At 42.8% G+C, this 21,978-nt stretch overlaps 3 protein-coding genes across 5 annotated transcripts in view; 2 read left to right on the top strand and 1 right to left on the bottom strand.

Moving 5' to 3' along the window:
- FHL2 (four and a half LIM domains 2) overlaps positions 1–1,773 on the top strand; it is a 43,852-nt gene extending 42,079 nt beyond the window's left edge. For both annotated transcript variants that reach the window (XM_009513513.2, XM_064439490.1), the window contains exon 6: positions 895–1,773. In XM_009513513.2, coding sequence (XP_009511808.1) covers positions 895–1,046 — 152 coding nt within the window. In that variant the 3' untranslated portion in view covers positions 1,047–1,773. The remainder of the gene's footprint in view (positions 1–894) is intronic.
- Positions 1,774–3,397: 1,624 nt separating this feature from the next.
- C1H2orf49 (chromosome 1 C2orf49 homolog) lies at positions 3,398–16,066 on the bottom strand. The gene is made up of 4 exons (XM_064439511.1): positions 15,904–16,066; positions 13,911–14,077; positions 7,885–8,257; positions 3,398–4,971 (listed from the first exon to the last, which is right to left on the bottom strand). The coding sequence occupies exons 1-4, from the start codon at positions 16,033–16,035 to the stop codon at positions 4,915–4,917; spliced, it is 729 nt and encodes a 242-aa protein (XP_064295581.1). The 5' UTR covers positions 16,036–16,066; the 3' UTR covers positions 3,398–4,914.
- Positions 16,067–17,572: 1,506 nt separating this feature from the next.
- Positions 17,573–21,978, top strand: part of TGFBRAP1 (transforming growth factor beta receptor associated protein 1) — a 39,285-nt gene continuing 34,879 nt past the window's right edge. Inside the window, exons 1-2 of one of the 2 annotated variants that reach the window (XM_064439466.1) lie at positions 17,573–17,849; positions 20,622–21,323. In XM_064439466.1, the coding sequence (XP_064295536.1) occupies positions 20,639–21,323 (685 nt within the window). In that variant the 5' untranslated portion in view covers positions 17,573–17,849; positions 20,622–20,638. The other variant, XM_064439475.1, reaches the window with a different exon arrangement.

The raw sequence follows: 21,978 nt of genomic DNA, 5'->3' as shown, positions 1-21,978 counted from the left end.
TATCTGGACCATTTTCTCTCGTTATTGCTCTGACCTTGCTCCTGCCCCTCACTAACACGTGCTTGATTGCATAGCTCCTGGAAAAGTCAGTGCATAACACCACTGGCACTGTTTTCTGTCTGTGTGAAAGAGGTATTTCTCTTTTGAGCATCGCAGTCCTATCATATACTGTTTTTTCAAAATGTTGCTACTGAAGGCAAAACAAAACAAAACCCCCCTCTCATCAGGTAAGAGATATGCCCAACTAAATCTTTCCACTGACTGCCAGCTAGTCATTCCAATGCATCATGTCTAAATTGCTTGTCATTTCTGAGGTTAAGCAAGAGGTAATTAGTACTAAGAGACATTTGTCCCTTTTCTCTTTTTTCCTGTACAACTTCAATGCCCCTTACGATAACCTCCATACCCTCAAACTCTTGAATATTTTTTGTCGTTTACTAACCTGCTTCTTTTCTTGAGGCACTCCTCTTTCAAAGCTAAGAATCAATATTTTTACAAAACAAAATTAATTTACTCAGATGCCATAAAACATTCTATAAAGAACTATCAGACTTTTGTTCAGGGGCAGTTGCTTTCCTTTTCTTCTGCTGTGCATTGTAGTGCCTTCCCTTGAAAGTTCATTTCTGCCCTCGTCTATCACCAGTGATACAAGTCTAGTTCACTAACTTAGCTGAAAAGCAACAGAACTATTTGAGGATGAAAATATTACCTGCTACTGAATGTCAGCAGCAAAGTCAGCACAGCAACAAACAGATTTGTTACAATGGCATTTTTTCACTACTACATGTCCGATCTCCATAGCAATCCATGAGGGGAATCTGAAATAGCCTGAATCACTTGATGGCTGATGTGCTATTCTTTTCTTGTAATGAAATGCTTTTGGTTTTCAAACAGGACTCGGAGGAACCAAGTACATCTCCTTTGAAGAACGGCAGTGGCATAATGATTGCTTTAACTGTAAGAAGTGCTCTCTCTCATTAGTGGGTCGCGGCTTCCTCACGGAAAGGGATGACATCCTTTGCCCTGAATGTGGGAAGGATATTTAAAGCTCAAATTAAGAGGTGGGGAGAGAGGGGGGAAAGCCGTGCTTGCAATATACAGTCTGAAATACACAGATGTTCGGAACTAGCTTTGCCACTCTGTTTCGCTGTACTATTAACATTACCTAATCTTTTTCTTCAAACTCTCCAAATCTGGAGGGAAAAACAAAATCTCTAGTAGCAGTGTTGGTGTTTTAAGATTCCTACAGCTAATGATAACTAATGCAAAACCTGAAATATAAAACCATTTGGGTGTTACTGACATAACATACTCTTTTTTGGTTTTTATTTTTTCCTTCCACTAAATATTCCAGTTACAAGCAAGTGTTAGAGTTCAAGGATTACAATGGCCACGCACAATACATTCATAGATGGAATTCATTCAGGGTGAAACCCTCAGCCCACCGAAATCAATGGCAAACACCATTCAATTTCAATAAGGCTGTGGTCTCGCCTCAGTGTTCCTGAGCTATGTGACAAGTGTGCGCTGTCAAGTGTGTAGAAAGACTGTGAACGTAGAGGGTGTTTCAGTGTACGAGGATTTGTGCCGTGCTATAAAGAGATAATGATAAAAGAGTTGAAGTGGGAGCGCTTCATAACAGGTACATCTTTTATTGCATGACTAGCTCATCGTTGTGTGAAGTACAAGTTCTGATTGACAGTGTCAGTATTACAGTTAGTTGACATTACACTGCACATTGTATTTTTCAAAATAAAATCGTTTAAAACAAAATTGTGACTGTGCTTTAATTGTATTACATCTTAGATATTTACTAATAAAATGCTTTCACAGCCCGAAGAAACTCCATGTAAGAGCCATACAAACACAACCCTTTTTGCACCCAGTCATTACGAAACTGTGGAGTTTAGACAATCCTCACAGGGGCCCTGCTGATACAACACAGTCTTCTACTAACTGAGATCAGTGGGAAAATTATCAGCAAAACTGAACAGCTGCATGAAAATACCGAATCAACTGCAGCTGATAAAAATGTGTTCATAAGCTCTAAACTCAAAACCAAAATATTATTGTTCCCAGCAAGCAAGGGGGTCAAAACAAGTCAAAAGACTTTGAATCTCTGCAAAAGTCAGAAGTTTAACTTCTATACTAGGGCATGCCTTTATTTTGTTCTGTATTGCAACACGTAATACCCTTTGCTCTAGCATCATTTCTGCTCCATGTATGCTGCAAAGGCAACTGTTAGCAACAGCATGCTGGCAGGACAATAAAATCAGGAGGAAACAATCCAGAGGAAGATAGCTCTCTTCCCGAAGCAAACTTCAGGAAATATGGCCATGTTGTGCAATGTATGATCCTGGTACACCTTCCAGATGGAATTCATTTGTATCCAGCAAAAGGAGGAAAGTAATATGTCACCCTTACAACAGGAACCTTCAGACAGGGAAAGAATTAGGAATATACTTACTCTGTGCGTACCTGTGTAGGGAAGGTTCATTCCTACTTCCTGCCACCACTCCTGAATTTATCCCTTTTTGTACCAGGTTTAAAGTGCTCACAGGTCATTCCTCTCAATAGTTCAACAAGCTCAGTAGATGCATCAGATTAGATTTGGTTTACTGTACACCATTTGAAGAACTTGGCTGGCTGACATTTCTGAAGTGCACACTGCCCTAATCTGGTATCACTGAACAACTAAATTCTATCCTTTGGTGACTTCATTCTATGATGAAGGCTATAGTAAAGAAGAGCCATGAAAATCCTTCTTATATCCACATCTCCCAAAGAAGTGGAAGCACCTCACTTACTCTCTCCTCTGGGGTCTGGCAATCACCTAGCACACTGCAGCTCTGCTCTAATGCTTTGCTGAGAGAAGAAGGATTACTATTAGCTCAGGGCGTAGTGGAAGGTACTAAGAGCAGCATGGTTTGCACCTTGCGCCCCCCACCCCCCGAAGTCCTACAACAGAAAGCAAAACGGTCCCAGCTTTAGGGAAAGGTAGGTGAAACATGGCAAGGCTGGAGCACACCAGCCTGAAAACAAGACTGTTACCATGCAATAGTAGCATCACGCTATTATTCCAGTAGAATTCTGCAAATCACTCCTTAACATGTACCAAACACACGTGCTCCTAGCAACTGGAACTACAACAAAATATAGCCTAGACTCTAAACCACTGCCAAGAAGCCACCCACAAAACAGAATTCCTACCAGACTGTTACACTAGTGCAAGGACCAGCACTTCACATGATACTAACTGCTGCTAAAACTCCAAAGCAGCTACTGAGCCTTTTACCCTCTAAGCTTCTTCTTAAGCTCTAATCACTTCAAGTCCACTGAAATATAACTGTATAACAAGAACAAGCTTAATTACATGACAAAAACAAGTCAGCACTACTTTGTTTGCTTTTAATTGTATTTATTTAAATAGGATAAGGCTACTTAAAAGACAACTTTTTACATACAAAATGTACGTTACGTTAAAGTTTGCTGTACTCAGGTACAAAAACTGCACAAGTGTTTAGTAAAAGGGAAACAGCACACAATATTTCAAAACACGCACATTCTTACCATTTTACAGCATTCAAGAAGTGCCTTTTATATCATAGCAGTGAATGGAGAACTTCTGTCAGTAATGAATTAAGTTACAGTTTTGGTTTCAATATTAACGAATGTTAAAAATGTAAACAAGCTTTCAGATCACTACTGACAGCTTCTTTTAGTGGGTTAACTAAGTGGATTCAGAAGTTGATTTGTTTGTTTCTGTTTTACTAAGTCTGGGAGCATTATTATTTACCATCCATATCTAAAATGGATCTAAACTGGCTTTACCCTGAGCCACTGAGATTCAATAAAATGTTTCCATCAACTTAACTGGATTTCTGCCTTCTAAGGCACTACCAATTATCCAGAGGAAACACCAAGTTTTACAGAAAGCCAACATCTATCTTAAATTGTCAAAGGAAGGGAAAACAGGTTGGGCGTTGGGTTTTTTTTGAGTACAACTATATATGCTAGTGCTCTCAAGGGAATTCTTTGTCTTCCTATCCCTGACCCCCTCCAGCTGTTACTAAGTTGACAAAGAACTGACCTGCATTCCACAGGTTTTGCCCATATTTTATAAGCCTGACTGTGATGAGGAAAAGAAGCAAATTTGCTACATCGGCACATTTTTACACTTATGCACGTATAAAATATGCCTGTCTATTTAAGAGAACATGGCACTAATTCATTCACTACTTCCTCTCAAAGATTCATATCAAACAGTCTAATTAAACATACTTCCATCTGTGCATTTCTTGTCTTATGTCAATAAGAGAAACTTCAATTTGAAGTAATGCTGTTCAATAGTTCATCTCTTATTACCAACCAAACTTCACTGTAAATTCTACGCTCCTGTTCCATGCAACAAAAAGGAAAAAAAAAAATTTGTCTCAGACTATCTTATCAGCAAAATGGTCAGTTTTCTCATCTAAACAAATTATCTTTTGGAAGCCAAGAAGGCTCTTGGGATCACTATGAATCTCAATAGCTATTTTAACTATTTAACCAGAAACAGAACAAAACTGAATCTTACTGAAATAAAAAAAAATATTTATATGTGTGAATCGTAGTCACATGCAGGAGATGAACTATAATAATCTTGAAAACTAAAAGTGGAGGGGTTGGTACATTGTAATATTACCACCTTTTAAAGAAGTAATGAACTACTTGGTGGATGAGAGTAGACACTCTTAAGGTGACTGGTGATAATGACTCCAGCTTTACAACAGGGAACTTTTAAACTTGTTAAAACTTCACAGCAATCTGAATCCCTGTAAGATTTAAAAAGAATTGTACTTAAACTGTTTAAATATGACTTATCTGTTTGAAAATATGGAAGTTACATGTATGTTTCAAGCACCATTAGCTACTTCATGGCCATGTAACATGCTGGATTTTCTTCTTTGCTTCCGTAGGCTTTAGGTCACTCTGAAATACAAGAAAATATATAAGTATTCTTAGATACACTGCACAAGTACAGGTTAGTAATTAACCTGCCACGTTCAAATCTAGTACCGACTATTGCTGTTCTCAGCTATATGTTACTACAACAGCTTTATATTGCCACCTTGTGGAGAAAATGAAATATGACAGAACTTCTCTAGAGAAGATAAAAATACAGCCACTGAATTTAACTACTTGCAAATCATATATGTCTTTTGTTTTTTCTTAATCCTACAGCTAGTTATGCAAAAAATATCTTTCAATTATGCAGCTTAGAAACAGGTACATACTGAAATTTCAAAACATGCTTCTAAAGTTATTTCACATTTCCTTCTTAAAACACTTGTTAAAGCGGGATTGTGTAAGAAAAAATAAACATGTAACTAGGAAACCAATTTATTTTTGTCAAATAGTAAAAACGTTAGATGAAGAAGGAAAAGTAGGTCTTCCTTTGTAATGACCTGTATAAAAAAAAAGCTAAATAATTGCCAAAGCCTCAGATGAACTCATCTTTCAAGCCCTGCCCCAAGAAATAATCAAGAAAGCCCAAAGTAAAACAACAGAGATTGAAGCAGTGAAATAATTACTTTTCACCATCTAAAATAAGAAAAAAATCTGAGAAATTAGAGCTTTAACAGTTTACACAAGCAGAGTACAGACAGGTATATGAATTTTCAAGAACATCGTGCAACTCACTGGCCTGGGGAACACAATCCAAAGATCTCTCTTTCCCTAAGAGTTTAAATGTTAGTTTCTTTACAGCAATCCTGTGGATTGCAACCACTGAAAGGCTGAAGGAAATTAGGCCCAAAGATCAGCTTTTCTTGAAAGTCAAAGACCAATCACTTGCTTGAAGCTGTCATTACTGTCATACTGAAAATCCATCAGGCTTTACACTCTACAGCCATCTGCCAAGCGTACCGATTCTTCCTGGCTGCAACACGTATTATTCAATACCACGTTCTTTAATTTCAGACCATGAAGTAACATACATACAACACACCTGCCTAACTTCAAATGTGTCTGACCAACATCAACTAAGGCATGACTGTACTTACTGGTGTTAACTTGAACAATGTAAACTGTGGCTAAGATAGAAAGTCAAGCGTCAGAAGTCATAGACTCCAAGTGTCGGTTACACAGCGTCACTTAAGTGTTCATCATCATGTCTACAGAACATTTAAATTCTATATAAAGAAGCTGTGAGGTGTATGCTAAGCAAGTTTCAAAAGCTCTGTAGGTTCAGATCTGACCAGTACTTAGAAGAGTTCTAAATACTAAAACAAATCAGTGATACTGGTAGTAGGAAACACACGTCTCCAGCATAAATCTGCTTCAGGGCCTCAGCCATGATTCTCAGAAAAGGTGCCAAAGCTGTCTTTCGGAACACCCACGCATATAGGTGCACACGTTTAATAGAAGTCTGATGGAACCTACCAATCCATGCAGCAAGGATATTACCTGCATTCTTTCATGAAAGGATTTTTTAAAAAAGAAACAAATAGAAAGCATTTCATGAAGCAATATTTAGAAAACAGAAGTTAGGTCTAGTGTGCTGGGAAAATGGTAGTCAATGTAATTGCACACTGCATATCTAAAGTTCCCCCTGCAGTTCAACTGAAGGCAGATATTTCTATTTCTTCCTTTGAAGCCCAGACTTAATCCAGCTATTCCTGTATTCCAGTGGCAATGTGAAGTTTCCTTGATTTGTATTATGAAGGAATACAACACAAATGTAAGACTCATCCTTACATCACAGCACATTTTATAAAGGAGATGACCCATTGCTCCTCGCTCACTGACAAGGCCTTAAAGATTAGTCACACCTTTGTCAAAAATAACCACTGTTCTATCTATCTCCCCAGCTGGCAGCTACATTCAGCACCACTACCTATGCTTCAAAGATATGCCCTCCTAGATTCATATATCCTGCCTTAGCTCTTCTCTCATCACTTCAGCTCGTCAGCCTCGTTCTGCCCCCATCTGTAGTATAGTTCTTTTCTCTACAGAAAATTTGTTTGCAGCTGAATCTAACTGTATGTAGAAGATAACTACATACCTTTATGGTTAGCAGCTCAGTCATCAGTCTTCTACTTGAGAGCAGCACCCTTCTGTTCAAGATCTCAGCATGTCTTTCTCAGCATCATATAGAAGCCTAGGTACCCAATTAGGATCACCATGGCTCAAAATGAGCACTCAACCTTTGGCCTCTCACTTCTACTAGTATGGTTTGTTGTTATGGCTTCTCATTCAGACCCACCAGCTAGGCAGCTCTCCAGATTCTGACATCCAGTTCCTTCCTCTAGCTTGCCAATTCCTATGTGAGATTTAAACCAGATGGCGTTCTTCCTCTAAGGATATATTCTACAGCTCTCAGCATCCCACTTCAGTTCCCGTAATATCTCTTCCTTCACTTTGACAAATGAAAGCTTGACCTACTCAACCATTCAAGTGTGATTGTTACAAATGTTACCATTTTTTTCTTCCCTACTACAGAAAACAGACCACTTGTCCTCCCTTTAAGGCTGTTCATGTTGTTCTGTAATACCTGTTCTCTCTCTCAGACCTACCAGTAGGATTATTTTGTTTGTATTTTATTTGACTGCTACCAGCACCACATTAAGCACTACCTACTTACTCATTTTAAAATCACATACATGTTTTCTGCAAAGCTGCCTCTCTCACACAGAAGTTTCCCATGGACGAGCATGAAGTACTTGATTTCTTTCCTTCTAATCTTTCCTAAACCAGCTACTCTTTTGCCTGCTTCTAAAAAAAAGACTCTATTACTCCAAAATAAAATAATCCTGAAAACTCTTACAAGGGCCTACCTTTGGCTTCTGCAAGTTTCAATTAAAAAACACACCAGCTGCAAAACAAGATACTGAACGTACATACCGGCAAATCAGATTCTTCTTTTGGAACAGCCCTCTTTAACTTCACAACAGTAGTTCCTGCTACCGGAGACAAAGGGTACACCTTGAGACTATCCAACACACTGCTGTTAGTCTTTGAAATATTGTTCTGCTTAGCCTCATTATTCCTCATTCCCAGCTTAGCGTCCTCTGATAAACTGGAGGCTGAAATGTATGTGGAGGCATTTGAAGGAACTGATAATCTTCTAACAGTGTTGGTGGTGCTTCCAGCTGGAGGAGGTTTTAGGCGATCGGCAGCTCCGTTCTCTGTCTTCCTCACCTTTATGCTTGTGCTTGTCGAATTGCCATCAAATACAATTAATGGCCGCTTCCGTAAACCTTCCGCCGTTGTAACACTGAAAATACAAATTGTAAAATTCTCAGAAACACAAGCTAGGTGGTCCAAAAATAGCGTATCCAAGACATGAGCGGTAAAAATTAATTTAGTCTTGCCTAAAGTAAAAATATATCCCAAAATACTAACCTTAAGCTCTTAGCTGCTCCCAACATAGACAACAGAAATTGCCTCCAAAGTATAAAGGGGGGAAGGGGGCAGGGGACTGTGTGAGGAACAGTGTTCCTCGGCAAAGAGGGTTGTGTGAAGAACTTTCTAGGCAGACAACTAAAGCTGTACAACCAAAGACTGTACACTTATACCACTGTGGCTCTTCCAGAGCAACTAAAGAGATAATAGCTGCTAAATATTTCTCAAATATTTACCTTTTGAAAACATGTGCCACCTTACCTACTAGACAGCATCTAATATTCTGATGCTTCTGAACCTACCTGTCACCCCTCTTACTCAAAATCATGTTAAGATAGTCCAAAAGACTGTAAGACAAGGAATGAAAACATTTAGCCTGTTTTTCAAATAAGCTTTCTTTGAACAGGAATCCTAAGCTGATTTAATGACTATTGTTTGTAATAGTTTGTGCCTTTAAGCCCACGTGTAGTAAGGGCTGGACAATTTAGTAGCAACTCATTTATCAAAAAGGAATACTATCAAGCTAATATCAAAACAGTAGTATCAGAAAACATCCTGATTGCCAAAAAATAAAGCACAAAGTTATAATAATTTACTCTACATTTAGAGTTTTAAAAAAGCATTGCTCAAGAATGACAAAGAGAAAGTGTTTGGAAAGCACAGATTTAGCCAATAGAAAAACCAAACCACCATCAAGTTATATAATATTCCTGTTTAGAAACTTCAATTTTCAGTCCACACTGCTTAATCATTTCATATTAAACAGATGATTAAAAGTTCAACTATAGTGTTTTCAACAATGAAATATATTCATTAATTTGTAATTAATGGATTTTACAATATTGATGATAAGTATCTCAACAGACTTCAAAATAGGCCACAAGCAGAGACTCCATTTGTTTGACTTGGAACAACATTAGATTAGTAACTGCTGATAAATCTCACATATTAAGAAATTACACAGCACTTGCACAATTTCTGTCCAGACTATGGGTTTCTTTAAAAAAAAAAAAAAAAACAGGACTCAGAATTTAAGAGCTCATAGAGCAAGAGAAGGTTCAGCTCCTGTTCAGATTTGCTTCTACATTACTATCTGCTCACAACAACGCGTATCACTTAATCCTCCTCTTTTTCTGTTCATTGGGTTCCCGGAACTAACAGAGACAATGAAAGACCTTCAATTCATTTGGGACTTGTTTGTCAAGAGATCAGACACAACTCTTTGGCATATTTCTACAGTAGGTGCCGTTCCTAGGAGAGCTTCTACAAAATGAGATTAGCTTCCAAGACCAGCAATATTCACACAGGCATGTTGTTTCAGTTAAATACTACTGAAACAACAGTAGTATTTAACACATCCATTAATTTAAGGGGTATAATTTCACTTGATAAGTCTAAAAAGCTGACACACACTTCAAAAATAACACATGATATTTTTTGCTCATTTTGGCTTTGTCTGAGAGTTTATTCAACACTCCTGAAAAGGAACACATTCCCCAGCAGCCTTTTTGGAAAGACAGTTTACAAACTATGTGAAAGAAAGAATTTTATACCTTTTTTCAGTCACCTTCCTTAACATAAGAAATCTGTTTTTCCTATGGAGATTTTTTTCTTTTTTTTAATTCATCTTGGTTAGTACTGGTAAGTCAGGAAATAACTGCAATTCTACGAGGACTGTTATGTACTCTAAACTGAATTTTAGAACTGTAGCATTTGTACAAATGACCACACAATATAATGCAGTCATGTTCCCAGTGAAACACTTTGGGAAAGTTCCAAAAGAAACTTGGATGCTGTACCATCAAGAACTGTCACATTTAATTTTTAGATACATGGCTCACAGAACACCACAGAACCTTGGGTGTGACATTCACTTTCTTTATATAAAGGAAAGGCAGCCTAAAAGCTTCAGAGCAGGACTCAGGTTAGCCAGCACTCTTCTGAGGGAGGACACTGATGCTAGCTAACAGCTGGAACGAACCATTTTAGGATCGTGTCCCCTCCTGCAGGACACTCTCTGGGAAACCTAGATCTCAGTGCGCATCTCCTACATCCCAGAGGAATGTTCTAGCCGCGCTTTAGGCTGGGCTGGATGGAAGGTGTGCCCTAAACCTGCTGTTTACTTTGTAGCACATGGTAACAAATACAAGATTTACTAGAGGAAGCAAAAGCTTCTCTACATGAGCAATCTGGTTTCCACTGTTTCCCACAATTACTCATATAGTCAGGATGGCGTCTGAGCAACTCCTGATTATGACGACAATTTAATGAAAAATGCTCCTTGGTACTTAAGGTAGCACCCTAAAAATGGAGAAGAGTGTAGGTTTTAGCTCCCACCCCCTGATTATCCTAAATATTCACCTGTTACCGAAACAGGCAGGTGATCACCTCGTCTCTGAATGTCTGAAACTGGTCAGAAGTACCATGTTTCACACTGAACTGAATATTAGCAGCACATTAGCAGTTCTCAGAGGATGCTGAAGCGGCCTCTCAGGTGATTAAGGAGAAATGAATAGCTCTACCAAGGCCACAGCTCTGATCATGGACAGCCACAGTGCTCCTGGAGACCGAGAGTTTGCAGGTGAGAGTCTTCAGGCTCAGTGGCACTTCAGAAACTATACATACATTTTGAGATTCATACCATCCCCTTTCTTCCAGCAGGCAAGATGATCTTACAGATCTACAAAATTAACTGTCCCCGAACACAAATACTTTCTGAAGTGTCTGAAGTTGGATAGACTGCATTTGTTTTTATTTGGTATGACTGTCTGCAAGCTCAAATATTCAGTAATAACATGTATAAACCATCATCTGTGACCTCTGATATTTGGTTGCATTAGTGAGGTATAACATGTTACTGCAGCTCACAAGTCTTTCAGGACGTGCCATCAATCACCAGCAGTAAAAATTAAACACAATATTCAACACTGACTTTTAAATTTCGGTGTGTTTTTACCTCCTATCTGCAACTACCAGAGACAGGCAAACACACACCAAGCTGTGCTGACCAAGGCTCCAAGCCTCATATTAATTCCAGCACATGTTGTAAAGCTGTGCTTTCCACAGAGGACCTAATCAGAAAACTCCTGTTGTTCATACGATCATCAGTTTATCTGACTTCTAAACTGAACTAACAGCACCACTTAGCTCCCATCTCTGACTTGCACATAACTTATAGCCTCACAACACCTAGGAATTTTTTGTTTGTAAAAACAAGAATGCCAAGTAGTACATCCTCCTCTGCACAATGGCATCGTGCCTGTTTTCCTTAAGTGGTGCACACAACTATGAGGAAAAGTGTAATATTTCAACATTCAAAAAGATGATCAAACTTCCTTGATTCTTTCTGTGAATATACTAAAACTCACGTTTTCTCTGGGCAACTTTTACTTAATGAAAGTGCTGAAAGTCTATTTCTCCCATTTCACTGTCATTAGTAACACCAGCAGTAAAAGATTAACTTTTCTAGACACTATTTTCTCTAGACAGCATTATTTGTTAAGTATGGAAGATGTAATACAAGCAATAACAGTAACTGCTGGAAAACTTTAACACTATCTAACAACAGAGCAAAACACTAAGCCTAGCATGCTAGATGTTAAGTACTGAAAGCAACTGGTAAAGAAAAGCAGAGTGGTAGATTAAACATATCTCCTTTTACTTACTATTCTCCCAGCAAATACTACATAGCTTTAACCATTACTGAATTTTAGTGTACCAAAATATGAGTACCTAAACTTATTCTACATGTAAACTCTTGATCAAGTCATTCTCCCATCTAAAAATTAACATTGCCTCCTTCTCTCAAAAACATCCAGCCTGCTATCTTTATTTCTTTGATAAAAAATCCCTTTTTCCCTATTCCAGCACACCAACAGTTTCTTATTATTCGAACACTAACCTCATGCTTTCATCTTCAAGTTGCAAGTTACAAACAAATCGAGGTACCATGAGCTATTATGTACATGGAAAAAAAAATCCTGACATAACAAGATAACTCAGCGTTCTAGCCACTAAAAATTTCTCAAAATAAAATAAAAAAATCACTTGATAAATTTGTTTAGCTCTTGCCAGTTAGAAACCTCAGTAAAGTTAAAACAGACTCATGAAATCAACATGCTGTAATACTGCAAAATTAGAATTTCCATCCACCTTTCCTTTAATATTTACTGCTGAAGCTAAACCAGAATGCCACCCATGCACATCACATGTCAAAGTCAAAGCCTTGGGCAAGGGGAAGGTCAGGAGAAGAGATTCAGTAAAATAAACTCCTGAGGAAGATTTTGCTTTCCAATCAAATACAAACAGGTTCTAAAAACAAGGCAGAATGTTTCTTTCAGAAAGTAGATGGTTGTTTTGAATTGGACACACAAAACTGCTGCAGCATACGCCCCTGACTCTAGAGTAGACCAAGCCTGTCCAGGGAGCAAGCATAATTAAACATGCTTTTGGTCCTTTTCCTAAACACTGTAAATATTATTATTAGTTAACAATTACAGGGTGAAACAAAAAATAATTACTTTTTCTTCATTATGAAGTATCTTTAAATGTACTAATAATGGAGGCTGGAGGATGAAGGGGTTGAGAGCAGCCATGCTAAGAAGGACATAACAGTACTAGTGGGTGAAAACCTGGACATGAGCCAGCAATGTGCGCTCGCAGCCCAGAAAGCCAACCGTATCCTGGGCTGCATCAAAAGCAGCACGGCCAGCAGGTTGGGGGAGGTGATTCTGCCACTCTGCTCTGGTCAGACCCCACCTGGAGTGCTGCATCCAGCTCTGGAGCCCTCGGCACAAGGTGGCCATGGAATTGTTGGAGCAGGTCCAGAGGAGGCCACAAGAATGATCTGAGGGCTGGAGCCTCTCTCCTACAAGGACAGGCTGACAGAGTTGGGGCTGTTCAGCCTGGAGAAGAGAAGGCTGCGGGGAGACCTTATTGCGGCCTTTCAGTACTTAAAGGGGGACTATAGGAAGGATGGGGGGATTCTCTTTAGCACGGCCTGTTGTGACAGGACAAGGGGTAATGGCTTTAAGCTAAAGGAGGGTAGATTCAGACTGGATATAAGGAAAAAATGTTTTACAATAAGGGTGGTGAAACACTGGCACAGGCTGCCCAGAGAGGCGGTAGATGCCCCATCCCTGGAAACATTCAAGGCCAGGCTGGACGGGGCTCTGAGCAACCTGGTCGAGTTGAGGATGTCCCTGCTCACTGCAGGGGGGTTGGACTAGATGAGCTCTAAAGGTCCCTTCCAGCCCAAACCATTCTGTGATTCTATGAAAATAAGCACTATAAGCTAGATACCACTAATAACCTTTTTTTTGTCATGCAAATGTTATCTTCCCTTTTTTCCTGTTATTGCAGTAGTAGAACCTAACACTTCCGACACAGGAGACCTGACACAGCATTCTCTGTAAACTGTAACAATGTCCAAGAGCTGCACAAGTTTCATTAATCGGGCAAACAAAGATTAAACTAAATCCATTGTCCTAAATTCTCCAAGTCTAGCCCAATAGAAGCTAAATTACCTTTTATTCTCACTTTTTGACTCATTTTGCTGTCTTTTCTTTTCCATCGTTTTCCCCCATCTACTTTTTGGTAAGTCACGCTGAGGGAGGGGAATGGCATGTTGAATATAGAGATCAGTGAGACCATCTTTGTCCATCTTTACAGCATTTTCAACTAGTATGTTCTTCTGTGAGGAACAGAGAAAAGGTTGTTACTATTATGACAAATTCAAATCACGCGCATTTTACTGGCATAATTTCTTTTTTCAAAAGCCACTTTATGGTACTGTATTGGGCATCAATGCCGGGGTTTCAGAAGTGAGGGAGCTGCAGGGGTGATCAGTGTGGGGAGGCCATGGACTGTCCTGTGCCAAAGACAGCCTAGTCTCCTGCCTTCCTAAAGTCAACTTCCCTCGTTTTCCACGTGGATTATGCTTGGTCCCTCCCTTCAGTGAGGCAACGGGAATTATGGGATGTTTGGATCAGTGCATAGTGGTTTCTTCTTCCACTACCTGCAAGGGCATCTCTTCACATATCTCAAGTGCCTCTTCCTGGGTGTCTTTTTGTGTCTCCTACCCCTGGTGGCTACCACTCTTCACTAACTGCATTTAAGCACAGGCACCAGGAGATCCTCTGCTTGAAATTTTGGCGTGTGATGGGCTGTTTTCATGACTGTCAGACAGCTGGATCCAGCTGCAAACAGTACTGGGCAGTTCATCACTTTTGCCCACACAGATCAACCCTGCAGCCCCTCCCTATTCAAAGCCCTGTAATTTTTCCCAATAGGGAGTGCCAAAAAAAAAGTTATTACAGACATACTGTTGATGACTGATGTTTTCATGCACCCTAGAACACACTTCCCTGAATCCAACTACAATACCAGAGCTTTTCTTCAGGCTCCTAAAAATAAAGACAACTAGAACATAACACAGTTCAAACTTGCAGACATAGAGCTACACTTCCTTCCCCAGTTCCCAAACAGTAAGTTGCAAAGGGAGATCTCAGGTAGGTGTCAATTATAACAGACCACCAGGCTTTTTAATCATGTAGAAGGTTGTGCGAACAAAATTCCTTGGTATCTCCTGCCAAATTTACTAAAAAATAAAAAAAACCACTAATTTTCTACAAACTAGAGGTCACTGAAAGCAGTTCAAGTCTCTGCCACTACTAGTTTTGGCACCACTTCATGACTTATGATGTACGCCTAAAACCTGTCCATTTTTGTCCACATAAACTACATGGACAAGAGCATACAAAACTTCACTGAGCTCACACAAAAACCTAAAACTTTGATTACTGCTGTTTCATGCACCTAAAATTTCCAGGCAAGGCAGTGACAAATATTCCAAATCACATCAACTGATGCTTCATACGGCCCGAAAGTGTTTATAACCCACTTGCAAACTCAATTTTTTTCCCATTATTGATACTTAAGCACCAGCTTGACTGATTACGGAGGATGCAGTTCCTTAGTTCACCGGGTGTGAATGCAGCAACATAACTGAGTAAAAATAATCTTTCCACAGATTATTTCACTGTATGCACTGTCCCACAGAGGTGCTGATTTGGGTAGATTACTCTTCAGCAGCTAGAGCGGCAGTGCTCAAACACAGACCCTCTGCAAACACGGAGACGTCTCTGACGCTACAGGCCTCCTCTACGCAAGTGCCTAGCCTGCACAGCACCGACTTGGGGTTTTTTGGGGGGTTGACTTTTTCCACCCTAACGCTCCCTGCGCACCCGTTAAGGGCCGCAGAAAGACTGGGCACCGCAGGAGGGCAGGGAGGGAGCTTCTCGGCTCGGTGACGGGGGGCCGGAGCTCCCCCGCAGAGCAAAGCGGAGGAACAAACCGGGCGGGTGTGAGGTGGGGCGGCAGGACAGGACCGCAAGCGGGGCCGCGGGCCCAGCAGGCGCCCCCCGCTCCGCCCGCCCCACCCCGCCCCGCCCCGCCCCGCCCCGCCGCAGGGCCCGCCGCGGCGGTGCCGTCTCTCTCCCCGGCGGCGGCCGGGCGCACCTGCTCCAGCGTCAGCAGCAGGAACTCCTCCGACAGCAGCTCCGGGTGCAGCAGCAGCTCCGTCTCCGGCCGCCCCGAACCCCGCGTCTCCTCGCCGCCGCTGCCTGCCCGGCCCCTTCCCTGCGCCGCCATCTTCTCCCCCCAGCGACCCCCGCTCCGGCCTCCCACAATGCCGCGCGCGGGGCGGGGGCTGGCGCGGGGAGTGAGGCGGGACGCGTGACGTCATGGCGCGTCGCGGAGGCGCTGTCCTCGTGTCGCCGTCGGTAAATGCGTGACACGGAGCGGAGGGGCCGCAGGCGGGCAGGCACGGAGGGGCCGGGAACGGGCTCTCCGGGCAGCCGCGCTGCTTCAACCGCGGCTTCCGTATCGTGTGCTAGAGCGGGAAGCGGTGTGTGACGTGAGCAGCCTCACTGGGGGCAGCATAGGGGGCGCGCGCCCTCCCGGGGCGGCTCGGCTCGGCTCCGCCGACAGGCGGGCGGAGAGGAGTGTTCCGCCTTGCCGGTAAGGTGAGGTCATCCCCGCGCCGATGCCGCCGGGCAGGGCAGGCAGATCGTGCTTTATTACAGCTCTGTCAGCGCGCAAAAGTGCCCAACGTTTGTGGCGCTACGCGCAGGAGCTTCGCCACCGAACCGAAGATCTAAAATCCTGCCCGCAAAAGGAACGGCTGCCCCCGAACGCCTCTTCATCCGCAATAACAAAGGTTGCTTTGTAATTCCAAAGTCAAATAACTGCCTGCTCCTTTCGAGTTAGCCATCTGCTTACACGTTTAAAAGCGGGAATTGCAAATAACAACCTCAGCGTATTAACCCCGTCGTTGCAACGTGAAACTGCGATGTTATTTGAAGTACTCCATGCATTTTAGAGAACTAAGCGGCATGGGCGACGGGTAACGTAACACGAGTACCAAAATGCGCGTAGCACAAGTCGCACATACGTGACTGCGTGCAACGTTATTGGTATGTTTATGCAGCGCTTCTAAGAATATGAATTAACATTTTAAAATATTTACAAATCACGTAAGCGTACAAGCAAGCAAACTTTAATTCATATTTCACACGGTGTCCTCAAATCTTGTCACCCGGCAGTTGAGGTAACTTGTTTCCTTGCCCTCCTCCCAAACCACCCGCCGCCACTGCTATTGCTTGGTTGGCCTTGGAACAGCTGCTTTTCCTGCCAACTTTTATCCTTAATACGCCGGGGCAGGACCTGCTCTGTAGCTACTAACTGTGACTGAACTACGGCGTGCGTGTGGAGGTTACAGAGAGCTTCTCCGGCCCCGCCCAGCTGGCGAGCGGCGCGCGCTGCCGGGGCGGCCCGCCGTCGGCTCCCCCGCCGTGTCGATGCACACCTTAGGCGCCATCCCTGACGCTCGCCGCGCCTCTCCCTGAGGCCACGCTGGCCCGGCGAAGGGGCCTCCGCCGCCCTTCCTCGCCTCCCCCTTCGGGGACAGCGCGCCGCGGGGGACGGGACCCAGGGACGCGGCTGGCCCGCCGCCAAAATCCGCCTCCCACGTGTGCCGAGGCGCTGCTCTACGTAGGCGCTGCCCCGATGTAGGCCCCGCCCACTCCCGGCCCCGCCTCGGTGGGCGGAGACAGCCGAGGCTCCACCCCTCCACACCCGTTGGCGACGGGGCGACGGGGCTCTCCCCCGACACGTGACCGGAAGGGTGCGGCGGCCCCTCTGGGCGCAGGCGGCCCGTCTGCCTTGCTCGCCCCTCCCCTCCGGGAAGCGGTGACGCTCGTGCAGGGCGGGGCCCGTGCCACACCGGAAGCGGCGCGTCCCCGCCCGCCCGCCGGCGGACCCCCGCGCGCCGCCAGGCCTGGGCGCTGACAGCGCGCCCTGAGGCGCCGCCCGCCCCGGCCCGGCACCGGCACCGGCACCGCACCGCATCGCACTGCTCGGCCTGAAAGCGGCTGGCCCGGCTCCCGGTGTGGCGGCGGCGGCAGGTGCTGGAGGAGGGCGAGCGGGAGGGCGAGGCGTGGGGGCCGGGCGCTGCCGGGCCTGATTTGCGCCGCCCGGGCCTGTGAGGGGATGGGGGCGAAGTGAGCGGCTGGCGGGCGTGTTACGGTCGCTCCGGCGTTCCCGTCCTCCCCGGGGGCTGGCGCGGGCGGCCCCGGCGCCGGAGCGGGCCGCCGCAAACAAAAGCTGCCCTGAACCTCCGCTGGTGCTGCCTCGGGTCTGCGGAATCGTGCCGGAGGGCTGGGTAGGGCTCGCACGCAGTTAATCGCATGGGGTGAGGGAACGTGGCTGCGTGAGCGAGCGGTGGGGAGGCGGGGCGGGCAGGGTGCGGGTTTGCAGGGCAGCGGCAGGCGAAATGGAAATGCAAAGCAAGGTGTTACTTAACAGAAGTGGGGGAGAGCTGCTTTCCACCTCTCCGCGGAAACGAGTGCCCGCGGGGTTATTAGTGCGCTTCAGAAAATAAAACTTAGTAGGCTGATAACTTGATTGCCTATTGATTATTTTTTGACAGCAGACATCCCCATTATCTGGTTTTCCGGAGTTCTAAACAGCTAAGCAATGGCATGCTGACTTCTGTTCGTAACTCCGGGGTGGCCTCTTGCACTTTAAAGGGACAGCGTGTTCTGCGGGTCCTGTTTCTGTGCAGTGCGCGCAGGCCCCTAAGCTTTTATAAGTGAGAACAAAATAAATGTTAAAAAAAAAAAATCGCATGCAGATTATGCGTGTTGATGCGGGTTGTTTTGAAAAGCTTTTTTGACGGCTTTTTTTTCTAGCATGAATGCTTGGATTTCTTTGCTAACAGACTTACGTAGTACTACGCTATTTTTAGTTCTTTCGGCTCGAGGATTGTAGATCCGTTTTGATTTCTTTTATGCTCTTAATTTTTATCTACTTTGATTTAATAAGTTTTTTGGAGGTTTTTAATGGTCAGGAGCAAAGTTCTATAGCTCTCCCACTGGCATGCATTAACATTTTACCTCGGGCTACAGGAACGTTAAGTTGTCAACAACTTAAGGTGCAAAAACTACCTAACCTCTCTAGAGGATGGTTTATCACTTCAGGCTACACACAGGCTCTTAAAAATGGTTGGGATTTTTTTTTTGGTAGTCAACCTTTGGGCAGCCCTCTTTAACTTCATGTGCTGTGTTTCTCTTGATAACGTTGGAGGGCTGCCTTGCCAGAGACTTGCATTATTTTACCTTAGGCTATTTCTCTGGTACTTCCTGGGTTTGGGTTTTTTTTGTTGAAGGTCAGAACGCTAATTTACACCCCAGGTGAGGATGCAGTTTGAAAATGTCGTGGAAGCTCAAACTAAAATCTCTTTGCCAACTTGCTATTTTTTTCAGAAGTTAAAAAAGATCACTACTGTTTGTGTAATGTGATTTACTTCTGGTTGTATTCTTAGTTTGATCTCGTTTTACCCAGTGGTTCCTTGAGAGTTGTGCACCTTACCTTCTCTCACTCCATTTGGGAAATCTTTGCTGTGGTTTTCAGTGTTTTCTTGCAAAAGCAAAGGGGTTTTTTTACATGTAATAACTTGAAACTAAATTCATTTTGACTATAGTTTCAGGATTGTTCACAAGAGCATCTAGTTGATGTTGGTCTCTCTGTTGGTCCGCAGAAATTTCATTTGATGTTTTATATCTCCACTGTACATGTGGACTAGAAGTAATTGTATGTATTATTAAATCCATTCAAGATTTTCAAGGTTGTGTCTTTCCCTGTGTTGGCTAAGTGGTTGTTACAGACCAGTCATGAGAAATTAAAAGGTGATTAAACAAGGTCAGCCATTTCTCATCTGCTGTTCTTTGGAGTGTTGAGCACAGCTGTCTGCTGGTTTCTTTAAAAATAACACAAGTCTGGAGTACAGCAGAATTACACCGACTGCTATTAAAACACTAATAATTGTTTCATAAATTACATCTGTCCCTTGGCTGTGCTTGGTTGCAAAACAGTAGGTATAGTTTGTAGAATGAATATTAGAAGTGCTGCTTAGCACTTAAAGACAGACTTTTGGAATGGTTGTGATAGTAGAGAAGAGAAACTTTTAATTTCTGTGAAGTTGCATCTGGAGCTTAATGAATTTGTGGACCATGCTTCCAAATTTGCTGTGTGCCATTGCTTTATAATTCCTGGTGCATGTAGTCCAATACAGAGAATGTGTAAGCAGCACTGAATGAAACAGACACTTTGTAGATATTAAAAAAAAAAAAACCACAAACCAACAGCTTTTTTTTGAGTTGGATATTTCTGGATATTTCACTAGGAGAGTATGTACTAATAGACCTAAATTGAGTGTAAAGCAACATGAGTTGTTAACTTGTATCACTGAATGCCTTGTGGCTTCTCAAGAAATGGGAGAGCCGAAGCTTGTTTCTTTTCATATGCAGGTGATATAAGCTTGTACATGACAGGTTTATAAATCACTAAGCACTGGCAGCTTGTAGTGCCAAAGTATCAGAGAGCCAGTAATATGCTGGTCACTTGTGGGGAAAGCATCACTTCAGAACAGCCGAGTGGTGTTGTGAATCTACTTTGGAATAGACTTGAAGGGGAAGTATAGAATTCGGTTCATTTCTGTGGTTGTTATTGTACTCATTCTGGCTTGTGTGATTGGGTCAGAAATATAGACCAGTAAAAATGCAACAGTGAAGTTTTTGTATTGATGACTGTTAAATTGCTAACTCTGATATTTGATTATGTGTGTGGAGGTAAATAGTGGTGTGTTTTGTTGTTGTTTTTTTTTTCTCTTTAATCAGATCACCCAGAAGACACAATGAGTGTTAAAGCTTTCAAGCTCGTTTCTGCTGTTGAGTGGGAGATGTTAATGGGAGACAAAAATTACATCAACATCGAATGCATTGAGTGTTGCGGAAAGAACCTCTATATTGGAACCAATGACTGTTTTATCTATCACTTCCTGTTGGATGAAAAGATCTCAACAGCTGGCAAAACAACTTTTGCTGCCACCAGACAACTGCATAAATACCTGGGCTTGAAGAAGCCTGTGAGTGAGTTGAAAGCAGCCTCTGCCCTCACCAGGCTTCTCGTACTTTGCGACAACACAATAACACTAGTTAACATGATGAACTTGGAACCCGTCCCCACTGGTGCTAGAATCAAAGGAGCTGTGACATTCACGCTGAATGAAAACCCTGTGAGTGGGGATCCTTTCTGTGTCGAAGTCTGCATTATCTCAGTCAAGCGGCGGACCATTCAAATGTTCATGGTGTTTGAAGACAGAGTCCAGATAGTGAAGGAAGTGTTTACTCCAGAGCAACCCTGTGCTGTGGCAGTAGATGGTTATTACTTATGTCTTGCCCTTACTACACAGTATATCATTTTGAATTATAATACCGGCGTCTCCCAGGATCTATTTCCTTATTGCAGTGATGAGAAACGGCCAATTGTGAAAAGGATAGGCAGACAAGAGTTTCTGCTGGCCGGCCCCGGAGGCCTAGGTGAGACTAAGGATTGTAATTTTTTGCCATTTTTTTAACTTCTCTTGCTTAATTTCTTTCAATTTGGGAAGCAAAGCTTAACTAATTAAGTGTTGTGCACAATAATGATAATTTTCTTCACAGGGCTATACTGGAATGTTGAGATAGAAAGCTAGATGGTAAATTTTTGGTACCGAGTATTATTACAACTCTCTTTTTTTTTTTAACGCACAAAAATCTGAGTGTTTGTATTTTAATTGTGTCTGCAGAAAGCTTCATTTCTGTATACACAGCTAACAGTAGTAGTATCTTGCAGCCCAGGGTAAAAAAATTGGTTGGTACCAAGTGAAACTTTGGAGGCTGATGGCCTTTCTGTAGTGACTAGCCAGCCTGGGTTTGAGGAGACCCATGTTGCTATAAAATTGTTAAATTAGTGTAAATGAGTTAATTTTTTCCTCAGTTGCTATTCAGATGAGTTCATACAAAGTCCATTTTTATAGATTGTAACAGATTCATGAATAGGCGTGTTGTACTACAGCGCGAGTAAGAAATGTTAGTGGAAGTAAACTGTATCCTGACTTCTGTAGAAATAAACCCTGTCCTGACTAGATGATATCAGATACTACCCAGCTTTTATGCTCCCATCTGCTTTTTTTTTTTAAATAGTATTTTTTCA

This window comes from Phalacrocorax carbo, chromosome 1 (assembly GCF_963921805.1).
Source record: "Phalacrocorax carbo chromosome 1, bPhaCar2.1, whole genome shotgun sequence".
Taxonomy (NCBI): Eukaryota; Metazoa; Chordata; class Aves; order Suliformes; family Phalacrocoracidae; genus Phalacrocorax; species Phalacrocorax carbo.
Note: the sequence above shows the minus strand (reverse complement) of the source record. Positions and strands in the feature narration are given on the sequence as shown.

Excerpts from the sequence above, each read along its gene's own strand:
- C1H2orf49 (XM_064439511.1), bottom strand. The coding sequence starts at position 16,035 with ATGGCGGCGCAGGGAAGGGGCCGGGCAGGCAGCGGCGGCGAGGAGACG. Across the intron at positions 14,078-15,903 it reads TGCTGCTGACGCTGGAGCAG|AAGAACATACTAGTTGAAAA; the intron begins GTGCGCCCGGCC and ends TGTTCCTCACAG. Across the intron at positions 8,258-13,910 it reads TCAAAAAGTGAGAATAAAAG|TGTTACAACGGCGGAAGGTT; the intron begins GTAATTTAGCTT and ends TTGTATTTTCAG.